General features: G+C 43.4%; 1 protein-coding gene across 1 annotated transcript in view; it reads left to right on the top strand.

Moving 5' to 3' along the window:
• Positions 1–14078, top strand: part of KIAA1324L (KIAA1324-like ortholog) — a 46943-nt gene that overhangs the window by 21119 nt on the left and 11746 nt on the right. Inside the window, exons 7-15 of the mRNA XM_008947635.1 lie at positions 664–752; positions 3989–4169; positions 4936–5064; positions 6008–6098; positions 7465–7567; positions 8742–8879; positions 9149–9412; positions 10331–10504; positions 11866–12055. Of these exons, the coding sequence (XP_008945883.1) occupies positions 664–752; positions 3989–4169; positions 4936–5064; positions 6008–6098; positions 7465–7567; positions 8742–8879; positions 9149–9412; positions 10331–10504; positions 11866–12055 (1359 nt within the window). The remainder of the gene's footprint in view (positions 1–663; positions 753–3988; positions 4170–4935; positions 5065–6007; positions 6099–7464; positions 7568–8741; positions 8880–9148; positions 9413–10330; positions 10505–11865; positions 12056–14078) is intronic.

Raw genomic sequence — 14078 nt, 5'->3', positions numbered from 1 at the left:
CGTGGCCTCTCCCTGCCTCCTGTGTGGCTGGAACATCTTGTGATCTAGCTAGTTGCTCCCTGCTTCCCAAAGTCCTCTTCACTCCCAGCTGTGGTTAGCTGGTGATTGTCAAATAACACAGGCACAATCCATTCAAAATACCTTGGGTTTTCTTCCTTGAAGTTGCTTTACAAGAAAGTTTTTGAAGAACCATTTACTGGCCGTAGCTCCTGCTATTGTAGGTTCTGGCGAATGCTTGGGGATCTGGGCCTGTGCTCATCATGGGAATAGAGACTTCGCAAAGGTATCTGGGGAAAGGGAAAAATGGCCCAGTGTGGTAAGGAAGCTTCTAATGAATTAGAGTATTTTTGTTCCTTATCAAGTGAGAACATATTCCCATGCTTGGGAACAGCACAAATTACTGCTTGAAGGTGAAGGGTGGAGTGAGGTTTTGGGTGACTGACTGGTTATACTGAATCACCAAATTTCAGTGTGTCAGTACAATCATTGGTGGTATTTTCCCTGTTTCCCCTCGTCAGATCAGGGGAAGGTTTATGTAGACTCCATTAAGAATTCAATTTTTTGGTCTTGTTTTTTTGTATTTTTCTGCTGCCTCATTTTAATCTCCAGATTTTAAGCTTGTTATGGTTGTTTAACGTGCTGTTCCTCACCCTTTCTTTTTAGATGAAGGATCTAGTGCATGTATAGACCGTCCTCCCTGCACAAACAAAGACTTTTTCCAGATCCATACCCCATGTGATAAGGAAGGAAAAGTAAGTAGATGACATAATACCATTTTTTAAGCTCATTGAGTTTATTGTGATCTCTTAATTTGAAAACAAGGTACAATTTCTAGGAATCTCTTTCCCAATTTCTTTCCCAGTTTTGCTTCTAGTATTGAATCTTTCTGAGGCTTTGGGGTTGTCCTTTAGCTGCCTTCTCTCTGGGATTTATCCATCTGTAAGAATATGCCTATCATGGGTCTGCTTAAGGGATCTGTTGTGAAATGCTAAGCTCCTTGCACTTGAGGTTAGTCTCACTGGGTCACTGGTGCTAACTCCTTGCTCAGAAATAAACAGGGCTGGAACAGATAGTGAAGTCCTGTCCCAGAATAAACCCAACTACTTGGTTGTTAACAATCCTTCTGGCATACTTTTGGCTTGTGACAACTTGCTTTGTCCCAGCAATGCCCAGGCATGATTCAGGTGCTACCATGGCACAGGAGCATTGGACGTGACCACACCTCTTTCGGGTGGCAGAGTGTTTGGCTGCATAGGTGTGATGTGTATCATGTCCCTTAGTTTTAGCATCAAAGAAGAGCCTGGGATCTGGCAAAATAGTGATGTACACGTAGCCTGGGAATATTCATGTGCAGCAGAAGAGCTTAGCTGTTAATAATATGCTTGCTTCATGGGAAGCCTCAGAACACCTGGACTCTCAATAAGATCTCCCAGAGATCTTAGATCTACTGAGTCGCTCATAGAGGTAACTGCTGGGGGAGCATCCTGGCTTTGGAGCTCTCCTGCCCTTTGTCACAGCAGGCAAGTGGGGATTTTGGTGGGATTTGAAGAAGAAACTCTTATTTGCAGAGATATGGAGCCTACAGAAGTGTGGACATGTGGTCAGGCCTGTTTTGTCTCTTTTCTTCCCATCTCTCTTAGATCTGGATGGGATGGTAGTCAAAACCTATAGCACCTGTAGGTTGCTGGCCTAATAATTGCTGACAGGATTGAGTATTTTGAAGTTAACCAAGGCCAAAATATGGCTAAGAGTTTGTGGGTTTTAATAATTTGCTGATTCTTGCTCTGTTAACTGCCTGTAATGACTCGAGGAATTAGCAGGAGTGTTCACAGCTACACCCCCAGGTTCCGTTTTAATTGCAGCCTCCTGCTGGTTACCCTGTCATTCCTCTGCACGATTCCAGGCTCCCTGGATTTGAATAGGTTCCTCCTGTCGACCCTCTTCCTGCCTCCTCAAGGGCCTTTCCCTTCACTGGTGGCCATCATTAGAATACAAAGCGGGTCTTTTTGCAGGCACTCTTCATCTTCTAGTTGCGACAACAACATGTCAAGTACACACAGATGCTGGCTGGGTTTTCAGTTCTGCTTTCACCATTTAGTGCTCTGCATCTCTGGAAACTGGTCCAGGTTTTCCATACTCTCCAGCCATTTCTCTGTGTGATGCAGCTCAGTGAGAGGGCCTGACTCTGCAGCCCATCTTCAGGTGAACAGTGGCTCTGAAGGACCAGCCTAAAGGCCTATTGATCCATGGCTTACTAAAATCAGCCAGGTTTTTCACTGGACATTAGATTGTTTTCTCCCTCCTGTTGTCTCCACTCCATCTGTAGAAAGGGCCTCAGGAGATTTAAGCACTTGACTCCTGTTGACTTTCCACCTACCATCTGCTTTAAAAATCCCAGGCTGATTGCTTCAGCCCCAGTCTTAGAAACCTCACTTGTGTGGCTGTGGGCACTCTCTGACCCTTTTATCTCTGCTCAGATGCAGTAGGATTGTTTTAGTGTCTAGTGTCTACAGTGTGTCTGGGCTCTGGGCAACCACACTGATACTTTGCCAGCTCCTGAGCCTTTTTATTTTAAATGTTGTGCACCCTGGTGCTGCTGAAACATTTCTGGAGTGACAGAAACAATCCAGCTCTAAGTGTTCAGGAGCAGCAAGGGCTGGCTGATCCATACAGGATGGATGCCACTCTCACAGCAGGAACAATCCCACAGTGCCTGAGCAAGGCAGACCCAAAGTCAGTGGCCAGATTTAGCCAAGGTTGCCAGACAATTCCATAGTGAGGAGGCATGACCAACGTCAAGCCGGGACATCAAGTCCATGGGTCAGTCAGGATGTGGGTCAACAAGGGTACATGACCTGGCACAGGCATTGCTGCAGCATAGCGGAGGCAGGGACAGAAGTGGTGAGCCTCAGTTTAATTGTAGCCTCCAGGAGCTGGGGCCTCAGCCTGCCCTTGCAGTGTGGCTTCTTTCAGCTTTATATCAAACGCTTTCAGAGATGATCAGTAGTTCTTGAAGAGGTTCATGTTACCAGAGGGCTAACCGTGAGCAGAAGCAGCTAACACCCAGGGTGGCAGAGCCATGTGCTCACAGCCCTGGATCAGGTTCCTCATACCTGTACCTCTGGCCTCAAGGATCCCTGACTGCACTGCTGAGACCAAGGGGTGGGAGCACCCAGAGAGGGTGCTGTGGCCAGCTTAGGGTCTTGCCAGTTGGGATTCTCAGCCCTGAAACTCAGTTAATTTTCATCTTGAGATATTAAACCCTTTTAGGGATAGACCCAAAGTCAGATGGAATTTGAAACCTAGCTTCATGGGTGATGCATCTCACCTAAGCCTTTTCCTGAAGACAGAAGACTTGTCTCCTCAAAGAGAGGTGATGGTGGAGAGGTGATAATACCAAGGATTGACTCATGTTAGTGGTCATAAACTGCTCTTTATGTGATGTGGAGGGACTGGAGAGGGGTTGAGAGAACTCCTGTGTGGTTTTGATATTTGTTCAGTAGGTGAAAATGGCTGGAGAGAAATTGAAGACTTTTCAAAGAGCAGGCCGGTATGGAGAAAAAATGCCAAGCTTGTGGTGTTCTCTGCCAACAGACGTCTTCCCAATAAAGTGATTTTATAATGCAGAAGTTATATTTGTGGTTACTATGGTTAAAATGCAGAGGATGTTGTTAGAATTATTTATCTGACGTTCCTCAGAAACATTTTTGTGTGAAAATTCACAAGATAAATAGGAATGAAGAGTAGTAACTGTTTTAAGCTTCACATTTTTACTTTTAAGGTCTGGTATCTTGGAATCACCTGTGGACCCAGTCACTTCTGTTTCCCTTCTCCATTCTTCCCTTTATTGTCCTGGATGTGCAAAGTCTGTTTTGGGCCTAAAACATTGGGAATACCCTAATTTAGTTTACAAGGAGGACCTTGATTGGTGCATCTAGTCCTAAAGTTTCATAACATACCATATGAGCTCACTGTGTTCTCCTTCCAGACTCAGATCATGTACAAATGGATTGAACCCAAGATCTGCAGAGAGGATCTCCCCAATGCACTGACCCTACCTCCTTCTGGAGAGAGGAAGGATTGTCCACCCTGCAATCCTGGCTTTTACAACAATGCCTCTTCTTCCTGTACTCCTTGCCCACCAGGCACATTTTCGGATGGAATACAGGGTAAGAGTCCACAAAAAAAATGCTTGTCCCCAGAAGCAATTTTCTGCTTGCATGTGACTTGATTTAATGACACATTGTCATAAGCCAGAGTTCATTTTCCATAAAAGACTTACTTTTTTTGCATAAAAGTAACATTGGAGAGAGTGAGCTGGATATCTGTTTTCTCTCTGAAGTCCTTTCTTGTCAAGGACTGTTGCTCTATGTTGACCTGCTGTATTCTGGATGCATTTCTTGGCTGCTATAAACATCCTGAGGGTTATTTTAAGGGATTCTGAGAAGGGAATCAGAACTTTCACAGTCCATAATTCCTCCTCACCCATTCTCCTGTCTGTGCCAAATTCTTCCCTGTGAAAATCTCATTTTAAGCACTGTCAACTGTTAAGTACCATGCCAACATTGTCTAGCCTAAACTCTGGCTTGTTGATTCTGAGATGTATTAGCCCAGTGGTCACCTACAGCATTTTGTGGGAACTCATGTTTACTGGTATGATCAAACGTTCAGCTGAAGCCATTAAAAAGAAAGTGTGGTTTGGGGGACCAGTTGCAGATTAGGTATAATGAGATTATGGTCTGCAATTTATAAAATATGGGTCTTGTTTCCAGCTTTCTCATCCTGATAAGTCTTTGGTGGTTTGTTTATAAAGACAATTTTTTTTTTTGTCATTACTAGCCCCAGAGAGTAAAAAATTAATATCTCATTCTTTGAAACACTGTTTGAGAAGTGCTTTGGCTGTGTGATTTCTTTTTCTGCCTTTTTACCCTGTAGAGTGCAAAGCCTGCCCTGCTGGGACAGAACCAGCTCTTGGGTTTGAGTACAAGTGGTGGAACATTCTGCCAGCCAACATGAAGACGTCTTGCTTTAATGTCGGCAACTCCAAGTGCGATGGGATGAATGGTGAGCCAGACTCCCTGTGCTGTTGGGTGCCTGTCTTTCTCCTGTGCTGATCACTCTTGTAATGGAGCATCCATCCAAATGAGTATGCTCCTTATTGCCTGAGTCACAACACAGTTCCCCTCCTTTAGTTGCACCAGGCTTGGAATTTCCTATATGAAGCAGTGTCACAGTATCACAAAGAAATAAAAAATCTCTTGTATACCAGAAGAGGGCAGGAGCTACAGCCGATGTGGAGTCCCCTCCTCAGCCAAGAACCTACCTCAGTGTAGACTTTGATGCATCTGAATATCCCCACTGAAAAAACACAGCTGTGTGAATTCTCTCTAGTTAATCTCCTTTCACGTTTTGTGATAACTATGCCCATCGAGGTCACACAATTCTTTCCGAAAACTTAATTAAAGTCTGTGATTTTCTTAATTTAGCGCTCAGAACTTTCTGCACATGTGCTAAACTTGCAGCAGGGAGCAGTCACAGCTCACTGGTAAAAATGATCCTATTTGGGATTTCTCCCATCTCTACCCTTCTCTAGAAGATTTTCCTCAGTCTGATCCACCCTGTCAAGCTTTGAATTATGCATGTTGAGCAGAGAGGTACTGAAGTGTATGCTTAATGTTGAACACAGATTCATTGATACATCTGTTTTAAGGCTGGAAGAGATCAGATGGATCATCCCCATTGAGTGGCACAGCACAGGTTAAAGAATTTCAATTGCTTTGCTTATTTCAAGGTGACATTTACCTATAAAATCAGCAGTTCATACAATTACTGAAACTTTTCATTCAAAAGCATTATTCTGCTGCTCAATAGTTTATACTGGGCATCTCTAAAATGTACTCAAGTACTGAATTACTTAAAAAAGTAAGGTAACAGATTTTTTTTTTGCCATATGACCCAGAAACCAACCATTTTTTGAATTTTTTTTTCTTTTGTTTGTCCTGTGAAGGTTGGGAAGTGGCTGGTGATCACATCCAGAGTGGGGCAGGAGGCTCTGACAACGACTATCTTATCTTGAACCTTCACATTCCGGGATTTAAGTAAGGCACAGGACTTCTTTTTCATCTATTTCTCATTTCTCTCTCTCTCACACCTATTTTACATTACTCCTGTAATGAACCAAGTTTTCCTTTCTGAAGTGCAATGATGTCTTGAATGAAAGAGAAGAGGAAACTTGGACTCTATTCATAGGTCCCTAGTCAGCCCATTGCAGCAAACGATTCTGTATGACCTTGGTTTTTAGCAGTTTGCTTCAGTCTGAGATGCCAGCCAGCTGGCTGTCTGGAAACTGAGAAAATATATTCCTATCCCTCTGTTTCTAAACTATCCCAAAGTAGCCATCTAAACCTGCCATGAGGTGGATACTGGTGCCTGCCCTGAAGGTATTTTGCAGAAACACAAGTTACTTTGTGTTGTGGCTCCAAACATCCTGCACAGCCTGTGCTTCCCTTGGAGCCAGTGGAGAGATGCAGGCGCCTCAGGAGAACAGGACATCCCATCTCTCCTGGACCCTCAGACAGGATGAAATAGCTGCTTGAGGTGTTTGTGTCTCTCTGTCAGTGAGTAAGCCTAGACTCCTATCTCAGGCCAGGTGCCAAGTATCAAGACAGGTAAGGCAAAATGAACCTCACCTTCCCTTTGTTGTGTCTCAACTGAGGGGATTGCGATTCCTTCACCCAATGAGCAAACCCTGATATTTCAATCAATCAATCTGTCATAGAATGAATCATAGAATACCAGATTGGAAGGGACCTCAAGAATCATCTAGTCCAACCTTTCTTGGGAAAACCACAGTCTAGACAAGATGGCACAGCACCCTCTCCAGCCAAATCTTAAAATTGTCCAATGTTTGGGAAGTTCCTGGGGACATTATTTCAATGGCTAATTGTCCTTGTGAAAAATTTTCCTTGTGTCTAATTGAACAGTACGGGCAACAGCAAGTAAAATAAGAGAAGCAAGAAATGTATCTGTGGAGAAGCTTGGCATGGCTTGGCATGTCCCAGTTTATTGTTTGGTACTTCCCAGTATTTCCCTGAATACTTCTGGTTTGCACAAAACTCCTGAGAGCATCTCCCACCGGTGGAGATTAGATGTAATGAAATCAGTGTAAATCTCTTAATGCGTTTAAGCGATGAGATTTCATACCATTATGCTTAAATTTGGGTGTTGATTGTAAGGAGGAAACTGTACCAGAAAGAAGTCAAGACACTTTAAAAATATCCCTGCTGTGCCTCATACCCAGTGTGGAGCTGCTGAGCAAACCTGGCCTCCGTAGTTCTGCAAGGGCAGGTTTGATGTGACAGGACCTTGATGGTTTCCTCGCCGTACGAGAAGCAATTTGAAGGATTGACTGGTGCCTGTCTGGAGAGCACTTTGTAAAGGTTTTGTTCCTTCTCTGTTAAACAGGCCTCCGACATCAGTGACAGGAGCAACTGGGTCAGAACTAGGACGGATTACTTTTATTTTTGAGACCATCTGTTCAGCAGATTGCGTGCTGTACTTCATGGCAGTAAGTGAGACCTCTCTCCCCATGACTGAGGACTAAGCCTGGTATTCCACATGTCACTTCAATACCTCTACAGAGACGGGATTACTTGCACTTGGTTTTTGATGACTAAGATTAAGTATGACATTAGTTTAGTATCTGCAGTGCCCTTGCAGAAAGGATTTAATGAATGACATAGCAAAATTCCATCATCACATGAGTTATGAACCATTCCTGGTTATCTGTTTATTTTAATAGAAAACATTGGACACCAAAGAGCCAAAATTTCCCCTGTTAAAGCGACTGATAAAACTCTCACAGCAGATGAGGAAAGTGAAGAACATGGCACATTGTTCTCACAAACAAACTTCCATCTGCTACCCTACTGATCCTCAGAACACTGATATGTTCCAGTCTAAATTTCCAAGTTTTCTGTTTCATATCCCTCTAATAATTCTCTGAGAATGATCTCTCTCAACCTGCTGGCCATCCTTCTTCTGATGCAGCCCAAGATGCAGTTGATCTTCTGGACTCTAAGTGCACATTTCTGGCTCATGTACAGCTTTTCATCCACCAGTACCTCCAAGTCCTTCCCAGCAGGGCTGCTCTCAATCACACTATCTCCCAGTCTGAGTTTGCCTCGACCCATCTGGGTGGTAATTTAAAGGAAGCTGTTTTAAAGGGAAAGAATCTTTCACTGGAACCTTTACAACTGGTGGAGAGTAAGAAACATGAATATAGAATGAACAAGTTTTTCTCATGTAAACTTTTGATGCTGTCTTATTGGCCTCAGTTCTGTTTCACTGGAGACATTAACAAAGTGGGTATCTGAAGATGTTGGAAATGACAATTTTTCTTTGAATTTTGGCCTTCTGCTTTCTGTGCTCTAGCACACACATTTTATACATAAATAGAATTTCGAATCTGAAAGAATCACAGTAAATGTGTCCTCATTACACTTATAGCCTGCTATAGCACTTTGAACTTAACTGTTGTGTGAAATAGAGCATCTTTTGTAATACACACACATTTGCAATTAAAAAATTGTCAGCGATGGAGAACAGAATAAATATGTTTGTTCTTCTTTGTTAAATGTACTCGTAAAGTCAATTATATATATTAATCTCTATATTATAAACCACTGCTGTTTAGTTTAGTATGATCACTTTTTTTTTTTTTAATTATGTCCATTTTATAGGATGTTAATAGAAAAAATACCAATGTGGTGGAATCTTGGGAAAGAAGTAAAGAAAAACAATCCTACACTCACATTATCTCCAAAAATGCTTCCTTCACGTTCACCTGGGCCTTTCAGAGGATAAATGAGGGCCAAGATGTAAGTACTTCTTTATATCCAGGGCTTTACAAAAGCACAGCTTCCCTTGGACACACACTGCCAGAGCTTTGCCCATTGGAGCTCACAGGTTTCTTGTAATGGATGAGTGTCTGTCACCATGTAGGAGTCCTTGGGAGGCAGTGGTGGATAAAGCACCCCTGTTGAACAACATGAGCATGGATAGGTCAATCCCTGAACTGGTGCACTGGTTGGTATCCAAATGCAATGACGTGGTGACATGAGGGTGGTTTCCTCGGCTCTCGTTCCAGAGCAGACAGTTCATCAATGACATGGCAAAGATCTACTCCATCACGGTGACCAATGCGGTGGACGGAGTCGCGGCCTCTTGCCGGGCCTGTGCTCTGGGCTCCGAGCAGTACGGCTCATCCTGTGTCCCCTGCCCAGCAGGACACTACATCGAGAAGGAGACCAGCCAGTGCAAGGAGTGTCCGCCCAACACCTTCCTGTCCATCCACCAGGTCTACGGCAGCGAGGCCTGCATCCCATGTGGGCCTGGCAGCAGAAGCACCCAGGTACAGAAACCGAGCACCTCTGAGCAACAGGCTGACAGGGTTTGTTGGGATATAAGCACTCAAAGGGCCAGTTTTAGTGCTTTCCTGCAGGTATGTGTCTTGTGAGCACTGGGGGATAATTATAACCAATGATCCCACTCTTCCAAATGTGTCCCTAGTCTAATTTCTGTTTGTAAATATGCAATAAGAAGATAAAATTGACCATGCTGGCTTAAAAAAAGGTTCATTTCAAAAAGCTATGCTGGGGACAGTGTAAGTACAAGGGCAAGAATATAAGATACTGCCACTTAAAACTGTCCCAGAGTCCTGCTGTTTTAAACTCAGGAGCTTCCTCAGCTGGGTGATGTTTTTGTGCCTTTAGAAAATGGTAACAAGTTCCTTTTATGTGAAATTGCCCTTAAGCCTAGATAAACATTTATCAAGTGCAGTGTTCTTTGGCAAGGAGCTGCACAGGGACTTGAAGAACTGCTCCAATTTGTTTGTATTCTGCCTGTCTTCAGCAGGGTTCATATCCTGTTCTTGTTGCTTGAGCTGTTTCTTATGTTTTCTTTGAAAGATGCCAGTGTAACTGAGGCCATGTTCTGGTGTATCTACAAGGCTTTACGCTGGTACACTGGGATCCTAAAAGCACCCACAACAAAACAGAGCAATGAAGTCTGCATTTTCTTGGCTAATGCAGCAGACAGCAGAAAGGCCAGGCTGGGGGAGCATTAAAGTCCTGATCTGTGATTGCAAGGGACTGAACCAGGAATGGGAGTTCTCCCTAGGGAAAGGTGAATTACAGGAACAGGACAAAGTTCCCCTCCATCCTTAGAAAGGAAAGCAGTCCTGTCTGCACCTACTTGCTTTAACTCCCAGGTGAAAGGTTTGCTGCTGATCCATGACTGCTCTTTAATGGATGCCTCTCCTCCTCTGAAGGACCACTCTGCCTGCTTCAGTGACTGCCTGGTGTCGTACGTCAACGAGAACCAGACCCTGAATTACGATTTCAGCAACCTCAGCCAGGTGGGCTCACTGATGAGTGGACCCAGCTTTACCTCCAGAGGGACCAAGTTCTTCCACTTCTTTAACATCAGCCTGTGTGGGAGTGAGGTGAGCTCAGCTGGTGTGGAGGGTTGAAGGGATTAGCCAGTTTGCTGCCTGTGTTGATGCTCTGTGGGATCACACTGAGACAGGACAAGGAATCCCCTACAGCCAAGCTGTCACCAACACCATGCAAGCAATTCCCTCTAGATCTTGCTTGGCAGTGCAAGAGGACTTTTGAGCAGCCAAGTGGTTTTCCAGAGCAGAGATGACAGTGTTTTGGGCATAAGTAACCTGAGTCTTTCAGTTGTAAGCTTCTTTCCATACATTTCCCTGTGACTTAGCTGTACTAAGCTGCTGTCAGTTGAGCCCCTGGTCACATTGCTTTTGACCAGTGGCCAGGGTGCCTGTTGCTGACATCGATTGCAGCCATTTAAAGTGCTGGGAAAATGTGTTTAGTCCATGAGTACAAAAGATCTCTGCCCTAAAGTGAAGAGTATTCTGTCTGAGTCTTGGGCTGTACCAGAGCATATTATCATATACATAAATTGAAATTTTGGAGCAGTACCAGTGATTTGTGTTGTCCCTTGAAAGGCAATGCGTGTAGTTTACATTTATGTTCAGCCTTGTAAAGATCTGAAGTCTCTTTCTCATGTACCAAAGGGTTTGCATGAGTTAAGGCAAATAAGTAGTCACATTTCTTTACAGTGTTTCACATACTTTCAGGCTTAAATGTGTGTTTGAGTATCACCTGGATTAGAACTGCTGACAGCTGGATCCACAAGGGTACAGATATACTCAGTCCCCTGTGGATCTGCTCTTCATTTTCCCAAACCACTATGATGCTAATACAGTACCACTGACCATACGGTTTTGCCATGAGTGCTTGGCATTTTGGCAGGACAGCCGAGCCTGGTGATTTGTCTTTCATTGCTGTTGCTCTGAGATTCTAGCACTGGTCTTGACACGTAACATTAATGCAGCCTCGAAGGCTATCTGTCTGTTAGGGGATTTCATGTATATGTTCTTTGAAAGTATTTTATCTGGATTAAATCCCAAATAAAAGGTACTCTGTGGCATTTTATTTAAAGACAAGGGAAAGATGGCTTTCCTTTGCAAGCCTTTTTATTATGCTCTGCAAGTAAACACGGTGCTGTCAAGATAAACAGAAAGTGCTTTGTAGCATAGGTTTCTGATAAGACGTAGCAGAGGTGACATCCTGTTTCTGGGTCTGTACAAGGCTTTAATCATAGCTTTCACAGTGGCACATTTTGTTGTTGCAGTTTGTCCCTCTCCTGATAGAAACATCAAGTTGTTTCTAAGGTGCAGTAATGAAGCTCATCCAGTTTGCAGTCAGGAAGTTTGCAGTCTCTCCATTCTCAAACCTTTCATGACCAACAACGTCCCCATTTGTTCCTAATTGTCCACAGGGGAAGAAGATGGCTATTTGCACCGACAATATCACTGATATTACTCTGAAGGACATGGTTGCAGAATCAGAAGATTTTTCCAATTTTGTGGGAGCTTTTGTCTGTCAGTCCACCATCATCCCGTCAGACAGCAAGGGCTTCCGAACCGCCTTGGCTCTGCAGTCCAACAGCCTTGCTGACAGGTTCTTAGGTACGTGGTTTGTCTTCTGCTGATTGTTATTCTGGCTGTAATCTCGTGTGTTTAGGGCTGCAGAGTAAATCCTTTTCACCTCAGCAGTACTGCAGTACCTTGGGGGAAGAGTGAAGGGGCAGCCCAAGATTCAGTCCCACTTTGTTCCTGAGCTGTGAAGCAGATCTGGACAGATGCCATTGTTTTTTGCTGCTGTTTCAGTTCAGCTGCTGGCTGGAGAAGAGTAAGGGTTGCCCCATTCTTTGCTTTCCATGCCCCTATTACTCACTCTTCCCTGTGTTTGATCTGGTGGGTCCCATGGCGCATAGAATTTCAGCACAAAAATCTGGAGAATGTAATTAAAAAGCACTCGCTTTCTTTCATGTTTCCTACCAACCTCATGCAGGGCAAGACCAAAGACTGTACTAGTCACATTAGTCCAAGTGTTCCTGCTCATGCCAAGTCCCCACTCGGGCAATTTCAGAAGCAGAAGCTGGTACTGGGACATAATTAGGCAAGGAAGGAGGAGGCTTAGGGCAGCATGGGGCCATACACATCATTAAGTCTTGCATTACTCTGGCTCACAAGTTCCCAGAGTCTGAGGCCAGATTAGACAATGAAGTCATTTAGTCTGCTCACCTATCCATTACAGGCACTGAGTGTTTGTACTTTCTCCCTGGCGCTGAGCCCAGAAACTCATGTTTGACAAAAGCAAGTCTTTGGAAAAGCATTCAACCTGAACTTTTAAGACTGTCAGAAAGAAAATCTTTTGCCACAACCATTGGTATTTTTCTTCCACTGGTCAAGCACCATCTCTGCATTTTGTTTTAAAGCAGACTTGTTTCATGTTTGAATTTTCCTCGCTTCAGTTTTAAGCTCTTCCTTTCTTGTTCTTTTTTTTTTTTCTATTTCACACCCATGTTTTCCTCTGTGGAGAAATATATTGTGTACTGGAATCATCACAACCTCCCCAGTCTGTTCTTCCAATAAACTAAGTAGACCAAATTCCTCTAAGTCTCTTACTCTCAAGCATCTGAATAATTGAGGCTCTTCCTGCAACCTCTGTAACTTGTTAATATATTTTCTTAAAGTACGGGCATCAGAATGGAATGGTATTCCAGTATTTAATTCACTATAATGACAATAAAAGTAGTTTATCTATTTGTATTTACATGCAGAGATGGAATCCCTGAGTCCTTCTTTCTCCAGACTCATGGGGTTGCATGGTGGCTTCTCAGATCTGATGTCCACTCTAAATATGTTTTCAGAGTTACAGTTTCCGAGGGAAATTCTCTCTTCCTTAGGACTGGCCTTCATCCCTTGCTACCCTTGTCTGCACTGAAATATGCTTAGTTTAATTGGGACCGAGTGAACTGCATTGCTCTGTATTTTATTCCTGCTCCTCTTAATCTTTCTCTCATCTACACACTTTACCAACAGTGATTTTATAGCTCCTTACAGATGCCTGATGATAATCTTGCATTTTGAGAGTTCCAATATCAATGCCTGGAGAAACCTGGAGGCACACCACATTTGATGGCAATTTCCCATGGCCAGATAATTTTATAATTAGTTAGTTAAAGAAGTTTTAATCCAGAGTGTGCACTTAATTGACATTACACCGCTAACTTTTTAATTAGAATCTCATGTGGTAATTAGTGAAATACTTGATAATTTTACATAATTTTCTTTAGCAACCAAATTCATCAGCACTCAAGGAATTAAATCAGATTTGTTCAACAAGAGCTGTTCTCCGTAAATTCATATTGCCTGTCACTCATTATGTAACTATTCATTAAATGAAACCCATCTTCTGTTACTTTGCTTCATCGTGTTAGCCACATGGTGGTTTAGCTCACCATATCCCTTCTCCATCAGTCTTTTGACATTTCACTGTCATTAAAAGCTGTATTAAAGGTCACTCCTAGGTTTGCTGGTTTATAAGCATGCCTGCCAAGTAGATGCCAATGTCCTTTCCTGCCACTGAAGGAACTAGATGTTCATTCATCGTCTTGGAAAGCACGGAGATAGTCCTGATTTTTTC

This window comes from Merops nubicus, unplaced genomic scaffold (assembly GCF_000691845.1).
Source record: "Merops nubicus isolate BGI_N331 unplaced genomic scaffold, ASM69184v1 scaffold8369, whole genome shotgun sequence".
Classification (NCBI taxonomy): Eukaryota; Metazoa; Chordata; class Aves; order Coraciiformes; family Meropidae; genus Merops; species Merops nubicus.
This window is presented reverse-complemented; position numbering and strand designations above follow the sequence as displayed.